We start from the raw sequence: 27300 nt of genomic DNA, 5'->3' as shown, positions 1-27300 counted from the left end.
AAAAAAAAAAAAAAAAAAAAAAAAAAAAAAAAAAAAAAAAAAAAAAAAAAAAAAAAAAAAAAAAAAAAAACAACCAAACAAACAAAACAAAACAAAAAAATAACCAACAAACATATCTGGTTCTGAAATTTTACATTTTCATGATGTAAATCAAGCATAACACCAGAGTAAGGAAGTCCAGATGCTCCGGCAACATCAGGAACAGGTTTCCCAGTATCCTTTGCAACTTTAGCAAGTTTATTTGGAATAAATCCATCACTCCCAGAATGACCTTTTGCCTGATCTTTTCTTCTTCGCTTTTCCGGGAGTTGAATTTGCAGTGAAGTGGGTTCTCTAATAAATAAATAAAAGAATGAACTTAGCTGAAATAACTAGTTGTCATCAAGAAACTCAAGAATAGCCTACTCTTAAAAGGTGAACCTAATAATTTCTAGACGATCATCAATTATTTAAATGAGACTCAATATAGAAGCTTTGAAACACAGTAAATTTGTTACTTCTGAGGAAAAGTAAAAGAAAGAAAGAAAATTAATGTCAATTGAAATATAGAAGGGAAAAAAGTTGTCACTGTTTAATTACATGAAGTTGTACTATTACAATCAAGTACTCCCGAAGTGAAGACAAAACTATAGAAGTAATTTTCTAAACTAAGCATATTTCTTCTTGAGCTTTGATCTAAAAAACCAAAAGGTAATATTTTGTCCAAAGTCCAAACATAATAATAATAATAATAACAACAACAACAACAACAACATTAGCAATAATAACAATACTAATAATTTCTTAATTCAGTAATAGCCTACCACCTACCACCACCAGTGACGGCCCTTCCAGCACCTAACTTGGTTCAGATCTGGACGAAGACTCAAAGTCATCTTCATCCATACCCAGGGACAAAGGTGCTTTGTCTTCATCTCTACTGGGCAAAGACAAACAACTTTGTCTTCTTCGTCTTCACCCAATACTCCAGTAGAGATGAAGGCGTTTGACTGCCATGGCAGCCAAGTTTTATAATAATAATAATAATAATAATAATAATAATAATAAATTTAAAAAAAAAATGCCAAAGAAGCATCAAAATCAACAAAACATGATTAGGTTGCATCCAACTAATCCAAGTCATCATTAACTTGAAGTTTCCAGGCAAAATCAGCTCAAAATGGCTAAAATGCATTTTTCCCCCAAGTTTAGGTGTATATTTGGAGTTTTTTTTTAGTTCAATGACCTAAATGCATTTTTCTGAATAGTTTGAGGGTTTATTTGACCCTTATCCCTAATTTAAATGGAGTGTATAATAAAATAGATCTGCAATTAATAAAATTTAACAATAATTTAGTCACCAAACGGGAGTATTAAAGATACGTACATCCTCTCCAAATTTCCACGATTAACAAAAAAGCCATCATGCTTGATTGCTGAGTTGTCAACCTCAAAATATTCATCCTGCACAAGCAAAATTCATCATTGTAGAAATATCATGTCCACAAAAAGGCCACAGAATTTGTGAAGAGTCTTGCAGAACAAATTGAACCAAATGAGAAAAATGATTGTCCCTCTACTCCAAATTAGTTGTATCTTTCCTTAGTCCATCAAAAAGTACTTGATTTGTTTCCTTAATTCCAGGCTTACAATCTTCAACAATTTAAATGATGATTTAATAACAAGTATTTTGTACTTAATTAAACCAGAGGTAACATGTTTACCAAATGTATATAGTTTTCAATCATTTCAACATTTATTTTATGGCACCCATTAACATGCCATAAACTATCTAGCTTTCAAACTGGGACCTAGTAAAATGAGTGAAGAGAGTACTAGTTAATAAGAGATGTAATTGACACTGTCACGGACCAGCTCAGTATCATCTATGAAAGAATCCTCTGTGTCGTACTCATCCTCATCAGGAACATCACTAAGATCTTCCTCATCATCACTATGCTTTCCCTATAAACAATAATGCACCAATTAGCAAATTATTTCAGATTGATGTGATAAAAAAAATAGTTAGCATAACAATTATGTAAAAACAATAGGAACCACCTGTCCTCACAAACGTCTCATTTAAGATAAATGGTAAGCAAATAAGATCCATACCACATAAAGACGTTCAATCTTCTCTATTACAGCATTTAAACGGTTTCCAGGGGGAGCATCCTTAACTTCCTTTTCCACAGATTGTCCAGAGAAAATTGAGAATCAATATACAGTGTTCATAAATGAACTAATTGGTATAAGATATACTCATATACATCTGTAGAGACTAGAGAGGTAAAAGTAAAATATATCTATAACAACTCAACAAGTAATTTCATCATCAACATTCAAGCAAGCCTAGTAGCCCATGGAGCGCCAAGACAGGCAGAAAGATGAAAGGGCTGACATCATACTAAGGGGGCGTTTGGTTCATTGAAAATGTTAGATTGTTGGGAATGTTAGATTACTGCGAATGTTAAATTCATGTCTTTGGTTATAAACCTGTTTGGTTTAGGGATTATCTTTTATGTTATAATTATTCTTTTTTACTTTAATACCCTTAACATATTTTCATGTATTTCAATTAACTTTTAAAATTAAAATAAATAAGATACAGGTCTCATATAAAATTACATGATTTAAAAATAATTAACTAAAAGCTTGAACTTGAGAAACAAAATTACTTTATAAGCTAACATGACGTAATAAAAAAATAAAATAAAATATATAATTACAAAAACAATACAATATGATACATATAATAAGCTAAGATAAAATATATATTCTATAATAATTAGAATTAAAAAGGCAAAATTTGTAAATATGCATGGTAATCTTAGATAATTTAAGAATTGTGAGGGAATCACATTGCCTTCAAAATCCTATGTGGAGGACTGGAGGGTATGTTGCATTCCTTGGGGAATGTTATATTCCCTTGGAAAAGTAAGATAACATGAACCAAACATTGGAATGTAAGCAATGGAATGTCACATTCCCTTGGTTATGTTGTATAACTTGAACCAAACACCCCCTAAAAGTATTGTCACAAGGCAATGCAAGCATGGCCCACAACAAAAATTTGAAGTTTGATCAATGCATGCTTTAATCTTAAGTCTTTCTCTAGTTTCTAACATGGTAGCGTATCTTCTTCCTGGAAAAATATCATTTCTTGGAGCACTTCTAGTCCAGCAACAGCGATTAGCACCAATGATATGCAAGTTGAAAATATATTCCCCCCTCCCAAACACACAGCTTTGGTCCTAAGAAGCAAACCCGCCCGCCCCTCTCCCAGCCCCTACTAGTTTGGGGTTTAATTTTATTTCTTATGGCTATTTTATTTCTAAAAAAAAATAACAGAATATTTGCTAGAGGAGATACATAACTAAAAAATAAATTAGAAACTTCAAAAATAAAAGAAAACAAAATTTAAAAAAAAAAATAGGAAAGATGAAACTAAATAAAAATAGGAAAGTATGTATATCACCGCTGGCTAAAGCAAAAACTTCACCCTTCATACTTATTCAGATTTCAGACATCCTCTCTCCATACCTTTATGTTAAAGATAGTGTTTTAACCCCTAGACTATCCTCTTCTACCTTCTCTAAACTACTTGTCCCTTTTTATTCACCTGTTTCCATTATCCCTTCATTTCCAAAAGAGAATTTAATTTCAACCACTATTTCTTTTTCTTTCCCAAATTTGTTCCAGTTGCCAACAGGAGACTAAAATAATCAATCTTTGAATTAGAAAAGGAAAAAAAATGAGGTATATGGAGTTAGACTACCTTTCTTCTCCTATATATATCTAATATGTGTGCGCATGTATAAACCAGACATAATATACACCTTTTTTTCCATGCACTTAATATTATTCCAAATTACTTTGTGTCAAGATGGTATCAAAGCTAACTAAAAATGGCCAACCATTTTTGTAATTAATGGCAATACAAAGCACAAGACAGTGTAGAGGGAGACTTCCCGATCATTAAAAAATAAAGATATTCCCATGATCATGAAGAGGATAAATAAAATCAAAGCTGGAGAAAGAAGAGATGGAAGTAGTGGCAAAACTTTAACGGCAAATGTTGCAACCGTATAACCAACGTTTAGAGCAATTCATCACAGATTATCACGAATTTCAGTTAAAATGAAGCTGAATAAGCATAAAAATTTCTTATTATCAACGAATCATACACGCCAAAACTCCGCAACTGACATACCGGAGCAATGTGTGAGTCAAGAGGTTGATTCGCAGCGGCAGCTGCAGATGAACTCGGGGCAGGGTCGGAAACAGCATTTCTTCTAGAATGAGAGCCAGTGGCGTCCTTGAGAAGCTTCTTCCATGATACGATTGTGGTCTCCCCCGGCGTCAGCTTCACTTTAAACCTCTGCCGCCCTGCCGACTCCTCGTACGACGTCGAGAACTTGCCGCCGGCAGATTCACCGCCACCACCGGTACCAGGTTCATCCATTGAAGATTATAATTGCTGAATCTGAATCAAAATTTGGGTTTCAAGAAAATACGAGAGAGCAAAAGAGAGGGTAATAGAGAATCGAAACCCTAAGTCCTAGAGTGAATGGGAAGTGATTTCTTTCTCGTATCTCGGTTTGCGCATTTCTTCCCTTTTCTGGTTTTTTCCTTTTTTCTTTTTTACCCAATATCTTCCCAACTGTGAAACCAAATCGACTAAGGCAAATTATACTGTGCACCACGATGCACATAGCAATGTGCACCACGTACCTAAACGACGTCGTTTTGAGCATTGTAAACTAATCGTCCGTTTTTTTAGAAATCACGTTTCCCGTTTCGCCGGTCTCTGTATTTATGTTAATATTCTGTGTATTCCAAGCAATCATTCTGTGTATTCTAGGCAACCGTTCTATGTATTCTAGGCAACCGTTATGTGTATTCATGTTAGTAACACATGTTGTGATGTGTTTGTACATTCGAATGTTTAGGAGGATGAGTTCTGTGTATTTTGTGTCAATATTCTGTGTATTCATGTTATTAACACAGGTTGTGATGTGTTTGTGCATTCGAATGTTTAGGAGGATGAGTTCTGTGTATTTTATGTCAATATTCTGTGTATTCATGTTATTAACACAGGTTGTGATGTGTTTGTGCATTCGAATGTTAGGTGGATGAGTTCTATGTATTGTGTGTCAATATTCTGTGTATTCTGGGCAAACATTCTGTGTATTCTAAGCAAACATTCTGTGTATTCTAGATAATGATTATGTGTATTATAGATAATGAATTCCCTGAAGTCATTCGCGTCCGCGTCCACTAACACCAAAACGACGTCGTTTTACGTACATGGTGCACATTGCTATGTGCACCGTGGTGCAGGGTATAACGATTGATCGACTACTGTATAGACCGAATACAAACAATTACGGTTCAGGTTGCTTGAAATTTAGAACCGGAATCCACAATACCAATTGAAATTAATGATTCTAATCCAATATTAAAAGAGTTAACCTCAAGAATAGCTCCTTTATTGAAAATCAACATACGTTTTTTTTTTTTTTGGTTTCAAAAAAAAAAAAGTTAATTTCATTTTTTGTCATAGATTTATAGGTAACAATCTATTTTTAGCCCTTTTTTATTAGAGGATCCTCATTTGGTCGTAGTATTATTATGACATGACCATTTTTAGTCTTCCATCAACAAAATCGTTGAAATATCGTTAAATACAAAGACATTTCAATCCTTTTTATACAAAGTATGTTGAGCCGCTATATTTTTTATGTTTATTTTTTAAAGAACATCAATAATTGAAGACCGAAATATTCTTGTATTTAACGATATTTAAACTATTTTGTTGATAAAGGACCAAAAATGGTCATGCCACAATAATACTAAGATCAAAAGTGGATGTTCTAATAAAAAATGACTAAGAGTGGACTGCCACCTATAAATTTAGGACCAAAAATTGAATTAACTCTTTATAAAAATTATGAGCAAATTGCCATTTTGGTCCACTGACTATAGGGGTCCTATTAATTTGCATCCATGACTTTCAAAAGTGTTAATTGCATACCATGACTTTTCAATTTGTATCAATTTTGGTCACTCCGGGCAAATTAGCGGCCAAATGTCGCCGGATTCTCTTAATCCCTCCGTTCCGGCTTAATATAAGGGACAAAATTGTACTTTCCACTGTCCAATATTACCCAACCCAAACCCCGATCCCCCAAACCCAGTTCAGCAATAAGTGGGCCACCATAGCTAGGTTGCTTAGTTGTGGAATTCTACTCTAAAACGAAAGTGCGGTTCTTTGTCGGTGGATTCGAGCTTTGAGTTGCTGCTCAAGAGATCTTCCAGCGCCGGCAGTCCTTCCGACTCCGATTTTAGTGATATCTAGAAACCCATCGCCATAACCACCGGCAATCGGAAGCTCCCGCTCCTTCTGGTTTTTCCGACGATTGAAACGCTGTCTTTGTCGGCGGCTGCCGCCGATCCGGTTACCTCTCTGAGTCTCTCTTTGCCGAGATCCAACGAAGCTCCACCGTTGATAAACCGCCAAAATCATCTCGTCCCTATTCCCCAGCCTCCCCAGGTGTCTCCACCTGCAAAAGTTGATTTACCCCCACTGCCTCCGCAAAGCTTCCAGTTCGCCGCCCCACCGTCGCCTCAAACGGAGGAGAAACCTCTCTTCAGCTCGGAGTTCTTGGTAGAGTTGCAGGAGATGATAAGGAAAGAAGTGAGGAACTACATGTCCGGGGTTGAACACAACGGCCTTTGTACGCAGGCTGAAGCAATTCAAAATGCGGTTGCGCCGACGCCGCAGCGTATCGGCATTTGGCATCGGCAAGATTAAACTGTGGGGTTCTAAAATTGACAGTCTTTGATCAGTTTCACCTTCGTCTGTAGAATTTCGCTGGATAATTTTGCAGAAATATACAGACTAGAGAGAGAAGACAGAAGAAAATCAGGGTCAAAAGATCGAGGGATTAAGCTTAACCAGGTTTGAGGATAGGGGTTGGGTTGGGTTATTTTGGACAGTGGAAAGTATAATTTTGCCCCTTATATTAAGCCGAAACGGAGTGATTAAGAGAATCCGGCGACATTTGGCCGCCAATTTGGCCGGAGTGACCAAAATTGATACAAATTGAAAAGTCATGGTATGCAATTAACACTTTTGAAAGTCGTGGATACAAATTAATAGGACCCCTATAGTCAGTGGACCAAAATGACAATTTGCTCAAAAATTATTTATCTTCAACTTTCCGTTTAACCAATTAGTTTCTCTGCTCCAAAAAGTTGAATCTCCAATCTCAAATCACCCAATTAGTTTATTAACTTCATTTCATTCTAGATTTAGTCATTCAATTAATATTCTTTTAGTACTACTGACACAAAGAGTCAATACCGCCCCCACAGTCTCTCATATAAAATACTCCGTAGTTACTTTGTGCCACTAGACCACAAGGTCATTAACAATTAAATATTTTTTTAATGATTTTTAAATAAAATGGTAATAAGGTAATAATTGACTAGCAGAATTACTACTCCATATTTACATATTTTAGAGTAATGAAACAAATGACATAATCATCTGATTCAACTCAAACTTAAGTAGAAAGTTATCAATAGCATAGTCCAAATTGACTCATGTATCAACTTGTTCTTTACATTCCCACCAATGATGAAACCTAATATATGAAGTATATGAACCAAATTTGTCAATCTCACTAACAAATCAAATTTTACATTTTTCGAGCATCTTCAATAGTGAGGTTTTTTATGATTGTTGAAGAATTTTTAGAGGTGTGACTAGGAAAGAAAAAATGGAATGAAATAGAAAATAAACAAAACAATGTTGAAATTTAAATTTTAAAAAAAAAGTATGCAAAACATGATTAATGCGTCCCAGCTGGCACGTGTTGGGCGCAACTTTGATCTTCACGCGTGTTAAATTAATGCCAAGTGAATTAAAAAGGTGAGACCCACTTGATCTGCAAAAACCTTGAACTTGCCGGAAGAGTTTTATTTTTCTCTCTTCGCATTCTCACTCTTCCACATCAATTAACATTTCTTAAAAAGTGTGTAAAAACTTTACAAAATATACTAATGTAGATGCTCTTACCATTAAATTTAATATTCACTAAATAGTATTTAACTGAAAGACCAATTTTTAAAATGAAAGATCAAAATTTGAACAAAATCAATAGTCAGTGGACCAAATTATGATCAAATAAAAAGTCGATTATAAAAATTAGTAAAAGTCAATAATTAATGAATCATTCTTAAAAATAACTTAGTAGTAAAAAAAAATTATTTTTTTAAAATATAATTGATATCATCTTTAGTCTTATTTTTTTTTTTAATTCATTAAATTCTTTTTTTTTAATAAACAACGATTTCATTAATAGAGGTCCGAAGTAAGAGTTTTTTTTTTTTTTTTTTTTGAAAATCAAAGAGTTAACAATGAAAGAATGAGGGAAATCAATCCACACCCTACGATCAGACATGGAAAGGGATTTCCCGAGCTAACAGGTGGGCAATCTGATTCGTTGACTGCTTAACGAACGATATAGAAACATCAACAAGAGACGATAATAAATCTTTTACATCAAAGAGAATAAGGTCAAATTCAGAGTCGAAGTTGGATGTTTTGAGATCCTGAATGATCTGCAGCGCATCAATTTCTAAACGGCAGTGAGCTATATGATTCTCCTTCAACCAGTTGAGGGCTTTGCGGACTGCTATTGACTCGGATTCCTTGACAGAGTACAAACCACACCATGGAAGACTAGCAGCTGCCTTGAAGTCTCCATGATAATCCCGCAAAATCCAACCGGCATCTACATTTAGTTTAAGCCATCCATGCGCTGGTTTCATCCATCTGGTAATGTTGGTTTATTGTTGAGGCTAGGAAAAGTCGCCATTTTCTTGCATGGTTGTCCATTCGGTGAGGTAGGCTTTGGCTTTCTCCATCCTAGACGTGAGGGAGTTATTGTTCCAAACTCTTTCATTCCTATCATACCATAAGTGTCAACAGATCATAAGCATCAAATTGCACTGGTACTTATCAAGGAGTTTACTATTATGCGCGAACCAGTCACCAATAGAATCTGCTGCAGTGGATGAAATAATGATATTGGACAGACTCCAGCATTGAGAAGCTATCAGGGCCGGTCCAAACAGTTTAGAGGCCCTGGCGAAATTAAAAAAATAGGCCCCTTATATGAAAAAACTAAAATTTAAATGTAATAATACTAAAAAATAATAATATCAAATAACATGAAATACTATTAGAAAATTTTCAACATTTTTTAAATACAAAAGTAATCATGACAAAAAAATTCTACGTGTTATGAAAAATCATCGATAATTGCATCAAGATTAACCTTCTCTAGCATATCTTTCTCAATACACAAAATCGTCATTAACATGACTTTGGTCATTCTCAATATACCTCATTGTGTTTCTATTAGCTGCTCTACTTGTTTTTTTTTTTTCTTTTTTCACCATCACATAAATGCTTTTTAGGTAACTTTATATAAATCAATTTTAAAAACTGTGTATAAGAAAAGAACAAAATCACCTGAATATTTTTTAAAAAGTTTTCCTCAGTCATCAGTATCACAAACAGATCCACAACTACGATTTTTTGTTCATTTCTTCTATCACTATCTATCCCTATAAATTTAATGGATTAGACAGAACTCAGTAACTCAAGATAATTATAATTCAAAAATTATATATATATATATATATATATATATATATATATATATATATATATATATATTCTAGAATTCTAGAATTATAGAAATCACAAAATTCATTATCCAAATAAACATTACTCATTAGAGGATTATAGATTTATAACACTAAATCCCTACTGCCCTATAGGTGTGCTGTGTTGAGTAGGAAATAAAGACAGAACAAATTATAAATAGAACAAAACTTACAAGTTACAACGGACAATGGGGCCTAAACTGGCAAACAAATGAATAATCGTTGATTAATCGAATTGGATTTTTTTTATTGAAGCAGACGAATAGGTTAGCTGGTTATGGTGTCGATTCTAATAGATAAAAGATAATTAGGTGTCCTCGACTCCCCGTGTCAATTCTATTTCTAAATTATTTAATTAAGCGTCGATTCTCAACTTCCTGCAGTCCCATCTATTCTTAATTTTTTGTTTTCTAATATAATTATTACTCTAATTTTTTATTTTTTTAAATATAATTATAACACTATAATAGATATATGTATACATATACATATATATGAATGACCCCTTCTATCATGGGGCCCTGGGCGGTCGCCCATTCCGCCAGTGCTCAGGACCAGCCCTGGAAGCTATGGGGCAGTGCACAAGGAGATGCATGATACTCTCATCAGAATTTGAACATATCTTACAAAGGGGATTGCAATCAACTCTCTTTGCACGAAAGAGATAAGCTGTTGGGAGGCATGATGAGCATGCTTACCACATGAATGATTACACCTTTGGAGGGACTCTACATTTCCACAGTGATGCCCAGTCTTTCTTACTGTCAAATGGTTGTTCCCTAGTAGAGCTATATATGTATATATATATATATATATATATATATATATATATATATATATATATATATATATATATATATATGCGCAAAGGGTAGAGTAATTTGGCAATGGGTAGCTTTATACGTAAAAAATGGTTGGATTTTAAGGTGGTGATTGAAGCTTTATAGCACATAGACACAAATTGACGTTCACATGCGTGTTTTGCACATCCTAGTTTCATTTGAAAGGCATGCATGACATATAGCTATAATTGTTTTCCCATTCTCTTTGCATTAAACATTGAAGTTCTTTCTCTGTTTTTTTTAACCAATATTCACATAACATGCTCTCGGTGAGGCCATGTTATATGTATCTAAGGAGTGCATGTTATGTATGGATTTTAAACCATGTGGATTGCATTGATTTTTGTATTTTAAATAGTATAATATTGTTTTTTTTTTAGTTTTTATGTCGTTACATTTATTTGGAAAAAATGTTATAAGGAGCATGGATTGCATTGATTTTTTTATTTTAAATATAGTATTATTGTTTTAGTTTTCAAGTAACATTTTTTAGTAAAATATTATATGTAATCCAATTATCTAGTTTCACTCCATATGATAACATTCTCGAGGGAGAGAATTTTTTTTCTTGTGTTATATATATATATATATATATATATATATATATATATATATATATATATATATATATATACACATATATTCTAAAGAAATGTATTAGTTTGGAATATTATTATTAAGTTAGGGATATGTCATTGCATCCGGAACCGATTGATCCAACGTTGCTAGTATTTCAACAAAATCATCTTTGTCGAGCATTTTGGACAAATCGAGACTATGATCCGCGACTCAATATCGGTCGATATGATATGCAGACACAAAGTAGAGAGGCTCGACATCCAAGAATGCTGCATTATCTACGTGTTGGAGGATTTTACGAAGTAGCTCACCTCACAAATATTAAGTTGGACCACGCCTTAATTGCCGCCCTTATAGAGCGTTGGCGTCCAGAGGTCCACGCCTTTCACATGCCCTTCGGCGAGGTGGGCATAACACTTCAAGATATTCAAGTGTTATTCGGATTAAAGGTGGATAGTCTACCAATTACGGGAATTGATAAGAGGTCTGTCGAAGAGTGGAAGGCTATTTGTTTCGAATTGTTTGGAATTAAACATCTAGATGGATTCGTTACGCTAGTAAACTTTTTTCTACAATTGTACCCAAAGTTCCACAATTGACGGAGAACAACTCAGATCTTGAAGTGCAAAATGCCACGCGGATACTTATCTTTAAGTTATTAGGAGGATTTGTATTCCCCGAAACATCGAAGAGGGATATGAAATTATTTTTGTTAGAATTAATTAGTGATTTTGAAGTGTGCGGTCCTCCTCGTCCGTGATGGCGCCCACGCCCTTGACCACCGTGTAGGTGTCGACCACCAGATCTGCCATCGCCGTTCTGCCTCCGACCACGGCCGGCGAACATGGCAGCCGAAGAGCCACCAGGCGTAAACTCATCGCCATATATGAATTGTTGGGCCTGTAGGAAGTCAGACAGCTAGAGAATTGAAACTGGGGTACTTGAGACCGTGAGAGAAGCGACCATCGCGCAGAACTCCGGTCGGAGCCCTCTGAACACGTAAAGATTCTGTTCATCGAGGGAGATGGTGCGATCGGCGAATGCTAAGTCTTTGATCAGCAATTGGGCTCGTCCGAGGTATTCCGCCGAAGAGCTATCACCTTGACGAAGGCTCTGGAATTGCCCAAGCAAATTGAGGCACCATGCGGGTCGAATACCCCAACGCCGTTGTGATGGAGAGCCATACGTCGCGTGAGGTTGTCCTTCCAACGGCTAGGTACATCACCTTGTCGGAGAGCGACGAGATGAGGAACGATAGAATAGACTGGTTCTGTTGGACCCAAACATCGTGTGTCGGATTCGGTGTGGTGGTGTTTGTCACCTCGGAGGATCCAGTAGTAGCGGCGATGGTGAGAACAGCCGGCGAGCAGGGGAGGTTTCCGTCGACATAGCCAAGCAACCCTTGGCCTCGCAAGAATGGTACGAGTTGGGTTCTCCATAATAGGTAATTCCGGGATGTAAGTTTCAATGAAACAAAGTGATGGACAAACGTTAAGGGATTTGTTGGAGGGGGGGGTGGCCGGAGCTTGGACGGTGACAGCCGTGACAGTGCGCTCCGATGAATGAGTCGACATGGGTGAAGGGGTGAAAAAATTGGAAGCCTATCGTTATCTTGTGTATTCAATGAATGAACAATAATTTACAAGTAATGCAATAGACATAGGAGACTTAACTTACCCCAATATAATAGGGAGTAGCTTAGTCAAAGTAATATAAACCACACACCAGCCTAATGACTCTAACAAATATAGTTGGGGATCAGCAGCTTTAGCGTACCTATAGAGGGCGTTGTGCAGAGGGGCTCATCACGAAACTTCGACCATATGTAGATGCTTATTGTTGGTTCAAATTTGGGCATGGGAGAGACTGCCTATGGTTAGGCCACAAGGCGTTTTGCCTCAAGAAATGCTTGGAGATTTGTCACTTGCAACAAGGTTAGTTGCAAAGTGCCATTATTAAATTTAAGAATTTATATTATATTGAAGTACTTATTGTTCTATTTTGAAACATAGGTGAAATTGCCTGCATTCATGGCGTCTTGTCTCCGGACACGTGGTGCGAGTTTATCGGGACCAATTGGATCGAGTTAGTGCAAGTCGGGTGAGTCACTTTGATGTTATGTTTATATTTTACAATTATAATAGATATTTACATATCATAACATAAAAAAAAATCGACATTGATTTTTTTTTTTTTTTGCAGTTCAATTTCACTCCATAAGATAACTTCTTGAATAACTTGTCGTATTATTGCAAAGCTGGGCAAGAGTATTGGACAGCTCGGGTGCCACTAATTTTCTTTTACATTGTTGAGCATCATTGCCTTGACCTATTTTGTAGGTAATTTCATGGTCTTCAAGATGTCTCGACTCATGTGCGATATAGTCAAAAAGTGTATGACATAGACGGCCGTTCAGGTAATACAAATGATGATTAGAGTGTAAAGCATGCAGCGTATGTGTAAGAGTGGAATAGTCGAGGTTTATTTATTATAGATATACCTCATAGTGAAGAACCAGCGACTATTGATGCATATCAAGTTTGATTTTATCGGTACGGTTGACGGCTCATTGGCAACCATGACCATAACCCAGATGAGGGTTATTCGCAAAGTGCTGCTTCAGTTAATAAATTGGTTAGTGTCTTAATAGTTTTTACAATTAATTTAGTATTTTTTTTGTAGTATTATTGAAACTATTTTTTTGTTTAATTTTTGTGTGGCGTAGATGCATGGGATGCAAGCAATTAGGTTAAGAACTGATGCAACAATTAAGAATCCTACCGAGCAGGATGATGCAATAAGGGATATAAATATTATGGCTCGGCAATATATGGTGGGTACCATTTATGAATATTTGACATGTGTCCCCGTAGATGTTATAAGTTGCGCACCTTTGGATGACCCAATACAAAATCGTCGTCCTGTATGTAACATCGATCCCATACTGTTGTTGCACATCGATTTGAATGTGTTTTATTTTGTACTCATGATCAACCCACCTCGGTTGAAATCACGTGGGCAGATGTGGTTGTCACTGCACTTTGTGATCTTTCATTCATCATACGTTCCTTGCAATTTTCGTGCAGACAATGACCAAAGACATGATTGTTCTCCTGAATTGAAATTAGAACACACCACTCGCCACGACATGCTTTTCTTGTGTTTTGTTTTGAATAGCATTTTCTGTCGGATATGGTATATGGTCACAACTTTTTTTAGCTCACCAAACCCAGTGAAAACCATACCTGCCTTGAGCAGATTTGTTGTGGGGTCATATGACAACCTTGATTCAGATTCATCGTTATGCTAACCGTACGCGATATTAAATGAAATTGGCACATGGTAGTAAGGAATTTCAGAATCGTCAATTCTTTTTCCGTGCCGTTGCTCATCTCTAAAACAGGTTTCATGGGGTTCTTGAAATGACTCAAAGTTGAATGAAAAATGATCATTTGTATCTTATTCAGTAGAACCTTTTGAACTTTGTGATAATATCTCTTCGGGCTCTGATTCTGTACTCTCCGACGATTCAACGAGGTGAGATGTTGTTGGCAAAGACATGCTAGTAGAAGTGTCTCTAGAAGTAAAATTATGTGGGCCGATTGAAGCACTAAAGTTACTAAAATCAGCATACTGTTTGTATGCACCAAAGGCTGCAACATTTGAAATTTGTGGCGCAACATTGACTTCTGGGGTAACATAAACATACAACTCACCAAGGCTAGATGTTTGGTGTACGAAGTATTGCCACTCTTCCTGCGTAGTAATACAATATGCATTATGGGTATGACCCATTGGAGTATCAAAGATCAAGCTTCACGTTATTTCAACGCCATGTTCAGAACTTAAACGGTTAAACCCATTGCATGTCGTATCATAAGTAACACGACATCAAATCCATTATGCATAGCAATTGAAATGGCAGTATGTGCATGACTTGTATAATCGAGTTGGGGGCATTGCAAACTAACATATTTCACCACCCCAAAAAACATACAATTGATAATTGTTATAATTTACATATGCTATAAAGAAATTTCAGATGTACGGAGTATAACAAATCTTTTGATATTTTTATAATTTGTACTTTTAAAAAAAAATTTAAATTCAAGTAACATGCATCTTAGTTAGGCATGTTTGTTATTCTCTATGTCAACTTCCGTTTTTTGTGGGAATCAAACAATCTTTATAGTTCTCAGAAAAAAAATATTTATGGAAAGTGATGCTTATTCAAATTCTGAAAATTGTTGATTAATATCAAATTCTGAAAATTGTTGGTTAATATCAAATTCTGTTTTCTTGTTGGAATTCCGAAAATTTAAGTAAGATGCATCTTAGGAGCCATGTTTCCTATTCTCCATATAAATTCTATTTTCTTGTTGGAATCAAACTATCTTTATAGAAAAGTGATAGTTATACATGAAATGAAACAATTTTATGGAGAAGTAACACTTATCCATGGAAAATTGTTGAAATGTGTGATTTAGTGAAAATAATAGGGAATCACAATGTTGTGTACTTTTTAAATTTATAAATGCTACTAACATACCTCTCAGGAATATACAATATCTCTTGTAGGGAATTGTATATCAATTTTTAATCTTTTACTACATATGGACTTGTTTATTTTTAAATTAAAAATATTAAAGTAAAATGCTTTCCAAGGAAGCATGTTTCTTCTTATATAAAACCGCGCAAAATTCACTTCCATTCTATACCAATATCTCACCATCTGGCATATACAATATCTCTTTTAACATCTAAAATTCCAACATGGACATATTTGTTCGTTTTACAAACATGTCAGCTATCAACACTTATGATAGAGAAATGAAACTTTATTTTGCCTATACCATTAACAGGAAAAAAATATTGTATGCAATAGTAATACATACAACATCAAATCAATACGCATGTTTCACAGCGCCATCGTGGATTAAATATTTACAGATGCTAGGTTCAAATGTGTTGGAACCAATGTTTTTTCAAGATTTGCAAGGTGCCAAAGGATATACGACGGAGATCCTACATCACGGCTTACAAGCTATTATTTATCAATCACGTAATATCTGGTAACATTTTATTTATTTACTTTTTTCATGCCTAACTATAGTTTTTTTTACTACTCTTTTTAGTTTGCAATGATCAACATCATTTGCCTGGTATTACTACATGCGCTATCACATGTTTTAGTATTCAAATTATGTTGCTAGTAACAATGGTAATTATATCGATATAATTTCGTAATTATGTGTTAATGTAATTTAATACATTCACTACATTCCTCGTTGATACATTTCATACATTTCTTTCTAGAAAATTCCAAATTACATGCATCGCCATCTAATGCAACATTTCACTACAACCGCTATTTTGTGCCATGGTCGCTCGGTAGGAATTGAAGTTACCATTGAGAACATGCACTTCACTACGGGAACATCAGATTTCATGATAGAGAACATTTATATCCTGGAGACATTGTACTTTTTAGACATACTAGTTTCTTCACTTTTGAAACTTTTTTCTACTATGGATACAACAATACCACCTACAATACCGGCGTGATGAAACTAAAACCTAATCGTTATGGGGAATACATAACATCTCGGAATTGTGAACAAGGTAACATTACACTATAATCCATAAACTATAGTCTATAGATTATACTTAAGTACATATATTAATTTTTTTTGTTATATTTTAGGCCAAATAATTGTCAAGGTGATGTCTACTATCCCATCATCATTGTCATTTAATAAACTTCTCCGACGACACAGTTCATGGTATATTGATTTGTCTCAACCTTCAGCGGTAAGAAACAATACACATTAGATTATACTTTCAATTTCTGTCAAAATGCTATTTTTATTTACTAACTTATTCTTACACTTCTTTAGCATGCTTTGTTGTGTGCATCTCTCAACCACTTCGATGTCTTCAATGACACTTTAACAATAATTGTTGAAAATCGAAAACTAGAGCTCTACTTCGATGAAACATTATTCATGCAACTGTGGGAGGAAATATCCACATATTTACAAATTGACGCAACAGATAATGTTGTATTATTCAATACACAGGACAACGTCGTAGTAATGATGTTAATTGGTAATTGTAATGTTGAGAATATTTATCCATAGTCGGTAGAATATTACATTCATGACAACATGTACAATAAACTTAACTTGTTAAATGAATCATAAATATGAACACACCAATTTATCACTCTCTTTTATTTGCAAGCATATTATTATTCTATTTATTTCTTAAATTTTTACGTAATAAGTACAAAATATTGTAGTAATTATGTAATTATTAAACATTTTGTTTTCATTATTATTATACACTAATTACAAATTATTGTTAATTACATTTTATTTTCCTCATTATTATGTAATAATTAGTACATTTTAATTAACTAACTACTATGCACTATAAATGATTAAGGATTTAATGAGGTTAACAACAATACTATAGAAAACCCTAATGCTGCCTCCTTTTTCTCTCTAAAACCAAACGCCTTTCTCTGCTGCTCAACTCCGGCTTCCACCGCCGGCTTTCGGCCGGAGCTCTAATGGAGCTTTGAGCTGGCGGTTTTGATCACCTTCTATGTTTGCTCTCGCTCTTCTTCCGCCCCGACCACTGTCGCAGCTCCGTCCGCCTCCGGCCACTGCCACAGATCTTCTTCTTCCGTTTTCTCTCCCTTTGAATAAAATAATAGTATGTAGGTATTGGGGTTTGTGTTGGTAGTCTTGAACTCCCAACCCTACCTTGACTTTACCCACTTTTTATTTTCTCTATTATTGTGTTTTCCTCTTGTTAGTTTCACGAGCATTTTTACTCTTGTTACTTTCACGAGCTTTTCATTTTCATTAGCATAAATCGTTTAGTTTGTTTTCGACAAGTGTTGATCTTATCCTGGGCGAGCAAAAAAGAATGACGATGAAGACCCAGATTTTTTATGAAGCTTTAAGCTCCCTGAAGGAACATAGCTTCATAGTTATGAAACAGTCTGCGATTCAAGTTTTCTATAGCATAGTTAGAAAAGTTGTTTCTGTGTCTGACTGTAAGGAATGGTTTACCATTTCATTGATCATTGATGTAAACGTTTTATGTTATGAATTAATGGAATACCTACGTTTACCTTCCAAAAAAAACAACAATACTATTTTTTTTCCCCTTATAAGTATATACTATCTTTTTTTTTTTTGCTAAAGTGTCATTCCGCACCATGAACCATTCCCGATTATTCATCCCGCACCATAGACTTCAATAAGTGACTATTCGAGCCATAAACTAAATTTTTTTTCCACCTATAACTTTTTATAGGTTTTTCACAGGTTACCGGTAATCTCACGCTGACATGGAATTTTTTATTATTTTATTTTATTTTTTGGTATTCTTCTTTTAGCAGCCGACTGCACTTGCCGGAGGGATTATTTTCCGATGAGCTGCACTTGGTGGGTTTGATGAAAAAAAAACACTAAACAGAACAATAGAGAGACAGAGCAAAGCACAAAATTCAAAACTTTTGAAACTTCCATCCACCAATAAACTAATGGATGGTTATTTTTTGATTTTAACCACTTTGATTCTGGAACATCTGTGTTTCTAGATCTTTAAAGTGGTTCCAAATTTCAAGATGTTTTACTTTTATACACAAAAACATATTTCTTCTCCTCCCAAAAACATATTTCCAGAAACCCTTTTTATAAGAAAAAGAGAAAAAGATCATACTTGATAATAAGATCATCTTCTTCTGTAAAATTCCCTAGGTTTGGCCTCTGGTAGTTTATCCACCTCAATCTGCAACTCTTCCCACATCTAAGCAATCCTAAACATCCCAAGAAACAAAAAGTTCAATCATGGCTGGATATCAACACTGTTGACACACCCCATTTACCGTTACCTTCCCCCAGCTTGTTTTTGAGAAACTTTAAGCCATCGCCGAAAGATTATGTGTTAATGATCAACGAGAGTGTGAGAGAAACTCTGTAGGCACTGGATTTGGATTATTTGTAGCCCACGTGCGAGCAAACAACTTTAGACATCATATGATCTGTACCCAATCGAAAAGGAGAAAGAACAAGGGGCTTTGCTTTGCAGTCAAGTATAAGCTCACCCAACACCCAACTCCAACAGAGGGCTTTGCTTTGCAGTCGTCGATTCGGAAGATTAAAGACTGCATTCGCCAATTTCGCCGAAGGTTTGTTGTTCGTCGATTCAGACGGGAAGTCGGAAACTTTTCACAGGAGGATTTTTATTTTTATTTTTATTCTCCATCTCATTTAATTAAAGCCACCTCATTAACAAATAAGCCACATCAGCTTGAAACCGATGACATGTCATTAGTTATACCGGAAAACCTACAAAAAAGACTAGGCGGAAAAAAAAAATTGGTTTATGGCTCGAATAGTCACTTATTGAAGACTATGGTGCGGGATGAATAATCGGAAATGGTTCATGGTGCGGAATGACACTTGCCTTTTTTTTCCTTTTAACTACAATACTGTACACATACATCTTCTTTTCCTTTTAACTACAATACTGTACACATACACGTATAATACCATAAATTTCTACATTTTAACTATTTTTTTTTTTGAAAAAGCTAACATGCATTCTCAGAATGCATTTTTTTTGTTAATCAATGGAAGTACTTTTCCTATATTTGTCCCCTTTTCAAAAGTGATATATTTTTGTATCCCACTAAAAAAAGCCCCCAACCATGTTTATGACTCTAAATTCGTTCCATAGCCCTCTTGAGTTCTCTGTACCTGCTGCAATGAAGGAGCCAAGGAAGGCATCGATCATTTCAGTAGTTTTTTTGGTTTACATGCTCGTGGGAGTATTGTATGCATGAACCTAGAAATCTGCATGGATGAGTTGGATTCCATGTGGCGAGGTGTTTGGTTGGATCTGTTTGAGGATGAGAAGGTTTTGTTCGTACAACCAGAGATCTTCGTTAAGCTGTAACATTTTCCCTAATAATATATATTATATATTATATATGAGCCTTAATTAATTAAGTAGTACAAGTTGACTAGGTTTATTAAGTAGTTTGGTTGGACTGAATAACTAGTAGTTATTATTCAACAAGACTTTGTGTCTAATATACACCTGGATTGAGGGAATACATGATATTCATTTTATAGTACATTCAGATATGGTACTCATATTGCTAAGTAGACACCAATACACATCTAGGGTTCTGAGTCAAGTGTGAGTCTATGACTAACAGTGCAAGAGGCATCACGCATCAACCTATGCTATGACTCGAGATAACACTGTTTTAGCTACTACAAGGTCAGGTTTCTCGTAGACTATTATCGTTAGATTATTTATATCTAACCTAAGCATCTTCCGAATGTCAACTTCATGAACAAAATAGAAAAGGAAGAGGTTAGTGGAGACTTCCTTCGCCATCATTCATTTCTTAGGTCTCCAAACTAAAGCCATGGTGTCCCTAAGAAAGTTAAAACGTGTAGATTTCTTCGTGAACAGCTGGAACTCCATTTCTTCTTCATGTCTGTGTAGATTTCTTCGTGAGCAGCTGGAACTCCATTTCTTCTTCATCTCTTAGGGACATTGCTGTGTGTATTCTTTTGCCAAATCTGAGGGGTGGTTGCTGCTGGAAGCCATAGTATGGTGCAGGCGATTGTTACAGATTGTGGGAATATTTGCTGAGAGGAAAGGTTGGTGTCGCTGTGTCGGGGGCATGATGATTCATAAAAGGTCATAGGTTGTTGACTAATGAATGGTGTTTGGTGTAAACATTAAAGATACTGAGAACAGAGATAAGGTATCTAGGCATTAATGGAGGAGATTCAGAGAAAATCAGGTAGGTAAAGATGGAGTAAAGTAAAAGCTCATCATCAGAATTCAGAAGGGATGAGAGGAAGAACTCATCACAGAGATGAGAGACATGCGTAAATTCCCCCTCTCATTTCTTCATTGCTCTCTTTTCCCTACCAATAGGTTCTTAACAAAGCCTTTTAGCTTTTTCATTAAATTCTTAACCTACGTTCTTTGCCACAATTGAATTTAATAACATTACGAATTTACATTCTAAAAATTTCTCAACTATTATCACTTCACAAATCAATCCAAGCATATTTGACAAGAAAAAGAAAAGGATGACAAAAACTTTAATCTCTACTATATCGGCCTCAATAAAAACAGATGGGCCGTCATTTCTTTTCCGATTCACAGAACATAACCACAAAAGCCACTCATATTTTACAGCTGCAAAATCTACCTATGCATTATTGTTTAGAAACAATCCATGTAGTGACTGTAACGCCTCCTGTTGAACTCCAACAAGCTTCCGTATGTTCGGTCAGCAACTCCGATGAACAGAGCTTCAGTGTCGGGGCTGAAGGAAATTCCGGCAATCTCGCCGAACAGATCAATCTCCTGACCGGCAGCATAGTCGGACCGGGTATCCAAGATGTGCACGAAATCAGCAGCCTCCGCCATGGCCATGAACCGCCCATCTGAAGTGAAATTGATGGCCCGAACAGCTCCCATTCTCCCTTTCACTACTGCCATGGACTCTGACATGTTCCTTAAATCCCATAGCCTGCAAGTCGTGTCCTGGTTCCCGGTCGCCAGGATTTGTCCATTCGGGTGCCAGGCTGAGGCAAACGAGAAGTCTAGGTGCCCTTTAAGGTTGTTGATTACCTATACAGCAGTTATCAAATCTGTTAGGATCCCGCCAAAAGTTATAGCTAGAAGCCAAGAAGCAATTTTATTTCTTTATAGTTTGACATCACATTTTTTTTGAGATCCTTGGGTTCTGGACTTAACATTTTAAGCCCTTGACCCTTTACCGGCTTCCGTCCAACAATCCCAGAATCACCGGACGCTGGACTTGGCCTTTACAGGTCTTTGCCCAACAACTAGTAATCAAGTGTTTACTACTTTCGCCAAAAGCTATAGCTAGTAGCGAGAAGTCGCAACTTTATTTCCTAGATAACCGTCACATTTTCAACACGCTTACTAGACTTAGCCCTTTACCGATATCCACCTAACAACCCCCAACTGGGTGCTAGACTTACCGGCCTCCGACCAACAAAATCATCATTTTCAGATCAAATCGTCGAGTCTTGAATTGATTATATGTATATCCCATAAACTGATAAAAGTTGAGCAATATACCAACCTTTCCTGATTGAGCATCGGCGATCAGACATTCAGGATTGTCCCCAAGAACAGCTAGCATTTTACCATCTGGGCTGACAGAGGTATTCTGTGATATACATATATAGCATGAACATATAGGTAATTGTAGTGTTGACTGTTGAAACAAGAGTATCTGGATTTAGTCTGGAATTAAAGAAGAGGTACTTACATTCACGGACCAGGGGAATGTGAAATGGTTAAGACAAGCAAAGTTTTGGGCATCAAAAACTCTGACAATGGCATCATTATTTGCTGCCATAACTCTGATTGAGCCACTGAAATGAATATAGCATTTGGAGTTTATAGAAGCAATGTTTTACGGGTATCAATTTAGGAAAAAGGATTAGAACTTACTTGGGACTATTACAAATATCCACAGCGTTAGTTATAGCACTCTCTTCTGCTGTTATTTTAGTGCTAAAGGCAACTTCAGGTTGGTTCAGGTACTGAAAAATTCAAGAAATCAAAAGATTAGCACCACAACATCCAGTTTTCGATTCTATCTTCTTCTTCAATCAATCAATTGTCATACCTTACAGATAAGCTCCCCTTGAAAACCACCTGCCACCATTAGATTATATTTCACAGCCATGGTGCTTATCTGTACTCTGGAAAGAGTCTGGCCCAAGGACCCACGGGATTTCTGAGAATAACAAACGGGTAATTGATTAGTGCTTGAGATCTCTACGAGTTTTGTATAAAAGACACAAGATAATCTTCTAGTTACCTGTGTTGGAACAAGTGGTTTCGCAACATTGAGTATTTCTTTTCCCCTTTTAAGAAGAGAAGACCAGTGCATTACTGAGTAGTTTTGCATCAGGTACACATCATGTTTTGAAGTAGACCACAAGAGGTTCCTGAGCTGATAACAGAGGAAAATCCACATTTTCAGTGACACTGTTACCCATCAATAAAAATAAAGACTACAGGTGTTTATAATTCTCTAAGATGCAGACAAGGCATAGCACAAAACAAATATAGACAACTAGCTCTAGTATTATATTGATCATTGTACTTGAACCAAGATTTAATATTGTTATATTTCAAAACACACACACACACACAAAAACACTTACTACATCCTATAAGTTAAGGTCAATATATATATAGGGTGATGTTCCAATGAGAATCCCTCCTCGAGTGAGAACCTGCGAACTTGTAGGTAATGCACACTAGCGTCTACATAGATGCACACAATCTCAGATTCCAGTGCACAATCTACCCCGGAATAGTTCATGTGCATTTATGTAGACGATTATGTGCATTCATGTTGGTTAGCAGGTTCTCACGGGAGAAGGAATTCTCATTTGATCATTAATCTATGTATGTATGTATATGCATGTATGTAAAGAATGAAAATGAAAGCTATGATGCTAAGCCATACCAAACACAATAAAAGCAAGAACAGGTCATAGAAGAAACCAATTCACTCAGCAAATTATCCAGACCAGGTATCAAACAAAGTGTCTTTGCTTGGTTTCCAGAAACCAGGTTAGAACAATACTAAATACAGTAATACTGACAGAGGTCTCTAAAATTTTCAAATATTCCCCATCCATACCATATGGAAAATGTGCCTTAATGTGCCAGCTGCTCAGATATTAACTGCCAACCTGCATCTAAGGCTGAAAATACAGATGAAATAGCAATCCCACATGATATTGGTTAACTACTATGTAAATTAAAGAACCAACAATAAGAAATCAGTGAAACCTAACCATGTCCTTCCATCTCAAGCTAGAATTTGCATAGAAGAGGGTAGTGATTGGATCTTAAAACTATATTCCAAATTTCAAATAATGATAAATTAAGGAAGGAGGACAGCTTTGAATAAAGATTAAAATATCATGATGTTATTAGGTTTAGACTGCAACTTTGCATGTAATGAAGTAGACAGAACCCTTCATATTGTGGTAAATGACTGCTGCAAAATTAGTCACTAAATTAAGAATGGGTCAGCACAGAGTAACTAAATACTAACAATTGAAGTCCTGAAAAAATCAAAACAACTGATGCAAGTTAGTATTAGATTTCACCCTGGTCACCTTTATATCAACATAAACCACCTTCTAATATCTAACAAAACTAAAATTTTTCCATTAAAAAAAAGATAATTTCAGCAAATTTCAGCCAATAGTCAGTCAACCTATTGTTAAAACTAATTAACATTTTAAACACAGTTATATGCAATGTAACTATGTAAGACAGGTTCATCTATATTCTACTTCTATATCCTTAGCATATTATGTGCTTTGTGTAAAAGGGAACTTATATCCTTCACCACAGTTGTTGATACCAATAACTTGGTTCCTAAAAACATTTGGCTGTACATAATCAACTTGTTCATATTAAAAAATAAAGATCTTCTAATGCTACAAAAATTCAAGGAACTTTTTGGTAAATAAAGTTCCTAGTCTAGTTACTTAACCAGGGAGGAAAAAGTATTTATTGAGAAATGTAACAATAACAATGAAAAACTAACCAATGCTACTTTTGTGAGTAAAAAGGTTGGTACCACCTTGCCAGTGAGAATTTTGTTGCTTCAAGGAAAACGAAGTAACTTGCATTAAGGGTAAAAGCCCTTCAAGCAACAAAGATCTTTACTATTTCAAATACACAGTTGCCTTGAATTGTTTTAGAAAAAAAGTCATAAGTTAATTTCAAGTTAATTCCCCAACTTGGATGCCATGACAAACATTATCTCAAACATGCTGGTCCCTCTCTGACAATTATTTGTGGAAAGCTGCTCAATGTTGTGTTAGCTGTAGATCAGGTTTAACTCTACATACAATCACTAATAATAACACCTCCAGGAATGCTATCGGCAAAAAGGTAATGGTAAAAATGAAAAGAATAATAATTAGTCTTAATAGTATGAATCTGTATACTTGCATTTATTGGCAACAAAAGCTGTCCAGTAATCCACAAAATATTTTTAAAATACTTAAATACTGAGTGAAACTAGATGCAGATATGACAGGTATCAGATTCTAATGCTTGAATCATGGAAAAAGACAAAAAAACTACATGAATTTGTCCCAAATACACCAAAACATGAACAAACTTTAGATGAGGATGACAATGAACATGACTACAAAACAGAACAGAGGAATTTCTTGACAGCAAGTGAGACAGTACCTGAAAATGCACAATGGTTGACTTGACAAGCCTCGTATTGAACTGGAAATCATAGAAGCTGTTTCCTTTCTCAACTACCTTGTACTCCTGGAATCACATGTATAGATGTTTAGGCACACTAGGAGGAGAAACAACTTCAAAGAGTAAACGAGGAGACCAGTCACTAGAACTGAGACATCAAGGTAGACAAATCCATGCCTAAATGGGGGAAGATTGAGCCATCAATAACTGTAATACAGACATACAGTGCTACTGTAGTTATACTAACATCTATAGAAAGACAGAATCTGTAAAGAGAAATTAAAAGATTTGAGACAAACCTTTTCAAGGTCCTGACGAGAGCGAGAGAGGCTTTCGTAGTTTTTGTATCGCTTCAACCTTGTCTCGCGGTACCTATCCCGGGTATAATTGAGGCGTTCCCACGGAATCCCTTGGATATCCTTGCCATTCCTGGCTTCTAAAGCCGAAGTATCGGTCTTTGACTCACTCTGCAAAATATTGGGTAAAAATTAACGGAAGATTTTGAATAAACCAACCATCATTGTGCAAACAAATTAGATGGCCTTAAACAACATCACCACTAAAATCTCATGTTCTCCTTTGTAATTACCACTTCAAAATCATCGTCCAAGTCAGAATCTTGAGAATCATCAAAGCTGGAGCTTCCAGGAGAGTCACTGCTATCTTCAAAATCGAAATCACTGGCGCCATAGTAGTCATCCACCATGTACTCAAGGTCGTGGCTCAGAGAGTACGCCATTCTCCTAAACCACACACATAATAAAATCTCAAACACAAACAATTAACCGAAAAATGAAGGGAAAAAAATCCAGTTTCTTCACAATGACAGAAAAATCAGAAGCTTTGATGAACCAAATACAAACTGCGAGCATGCATACATACAAACATACATATTCCACATATCCGTAAAATCAATTATTCCGAATATACATAATGCACACATGCTACTCGAACCCGTAACCTGACTCTAATACTTAGATGTTATATCAAAAATGCTTATTGTTTCGCCAAAAATTAAACCTAATAACGAAAACACAATTTTATTTTTTTGTAGACCATCACCACATTCAAGAGCTAAAGTGAGCTAGAATGCTGGACTTTCACCCAACAATTTCATAACTATACAGTGCTAGACTCAGCCTTTACCGACCTTCACCAAACAAAACACAACTTCACAAATCACAAAGTCTCAAAAAAGTTAAGCCTCGAGGTAAATACCAGAAGGAGAGGAAATGCGTGCGCCGGTACCGACCTTAAAAATGAAGCAAAAACGAATGGGAGATACAAAAGGCCGCTCAAACACGAGATTAACACAACACTGGGAGAACTGAGAAGCGGAAGAGTTTGTGATCGGAAAACAGTAGCCGGAAACTTTTGATTTTGTGGATGAGAGCTGAAAGTATTGAGCCCTGAACCATATACTTATAACGGTGAGGGAAGGGGTTAACGGTGAGCCCACAATATGAATTGAAATCGGTGTGCGTCTTGGAGCGGGACCCACTCAAACGGCAACAGTATGACGGTAACGGAGCTTCAGTTTCCGTTATTTGTCCGGATTTTTTTTTTTTTGAAAGATACGTTATTTGTCCGGATAGATGTTGCTTTTGGATGTAACTAGTCTTGTTTCTGCCTTTCCTGTAATGGTTAGAAACTTAGGTCCAGAAGGCACTCATTCTCAATAATTGATTGCACTATCTGTCCCAAAAGAGAAAGGTTGCATTTCCTTCTAGACAGGTTCGAGACCATCATACAAGGGGATCAAGAAAATAAAACAAGAAGTGCCCCGGGCGACTTTGATCTTCAACTTGTATCT

At 35.8% G+C, this 27300-nt stretch overlaps 3 protein-coding genes across 7 annotated transcripts in view; 1 reads left to right on the top strand and 2 right to left on the bottom strand.

Annotated features, from left to right (window-relative positions):
- The window catches only part of LOC116019531 (ubinuclein-1-like), a 14929-nt gene extending 10302 nt beyond the window's left edge, over positions 1-4627 (bottom strand). For all 3 annotated transcript variants that reach the window (XM_031259787.1, XM_031259785.1, XM_031259786.1), the window contains exons 1-5: positions 4193-4627; positions 2095-2163; positions 1852-1944; positions 1367-1443; positions 135-333 (exon numbers count right to left, since the gene is read on the bottom strand). In XM_031259787.1, coding sequence (XP_031115647.1) covers positions 135-333; positions 1367-1443; positions 1852-1944; positions 2095-2163; positions 4193-4444 — 690 coding nt within the window. In that variant the 5' untranslated portion in view covers positions 4445-4627. The remainder of the gene's footprint in view (positions 1-134; positions 334-1366; positions 1444-1851; positions 1945-2094; positions 2164-4192) is intronic.
- A 1443-nt stretch (positions 4628-6070) lies between these two features.
- Positions 6071-6796, top strand: LOC116020373. The gene is made up of 2 exons (XM_031260850.1): positions 6071-6097; positions 6341-6796. The coding sequence occupies exons 1-2, from the start codon at positions 6071-6073 to the stop codon at positions 6794-6796; spliced, it is 483 nt and encodes a 160-aa protein (XP_031116710.1).
- Positions 6797-21187: 14391 nt separating this feature from the next.
- On the bottom strand, positions 21188-26890 carry LOC116019820 (uncharacterized WD repeat-containing protein C2A9.03-like). Of its 3 annotated transcripts, none has more exons than XM_031260162.1 (10): positions 26740-26890; positions 26077-26230; positions 25787-25954; positions 25467-25553; positions 23056-23190; positions 22861-22971; positions 22683-22774; positions 22498-22603; positions 22309-22395; positions 21188-21827 (listed from the first exon to the last, which is right to left on the bottom strand). In XM_031260162.1, the coding sequence occupies exons 2-10, from the start codon at positions 26224-26226 to the stop codon at positions 21417-21419; spliced, it is 1347 nt and encodes a 448-aa protein (XP_031116022.1). In that variant the 5' UTR covers positions 26227-26230; positions 26740-26890; the 3' UTR covers positions 21188-21416. The 3 variants fall into 3 exon arrangements, with proteins under 3 accessions (XP_031116022.1, XP_031116021.1, XP_031116023.1); XM_031260161.1 differs by having other exon boundaries at positions 26706-26886; XM_031260163.1 differs by having other exon boundaries at positions 26077-26227; positions 26706-26886.
- Between the last annotated feature and the right edge of the window lie 410 nt (positions 26891-27300).

The sequence above is a fragment of the Ipomoea triloba genome, chromosome 5, assembly GCF_003576645.1.
Source record: "Ipomoea triloba cultivar NCNSP0323 chromosome 5, ASM357664v1".
Taxonomy (NCBI): domain Eukaryota; kingdom Viridiplantae; phylum Streptophyta; class Magnoliopsida; order Solanales; family Convolvulaceae; genus Ipomoea; species Ipomoea triloba.
Note: the sequence above shows the minus strand (reverse complement) of the source record. Positions and strands in the feature narration are given on the sequence as shown.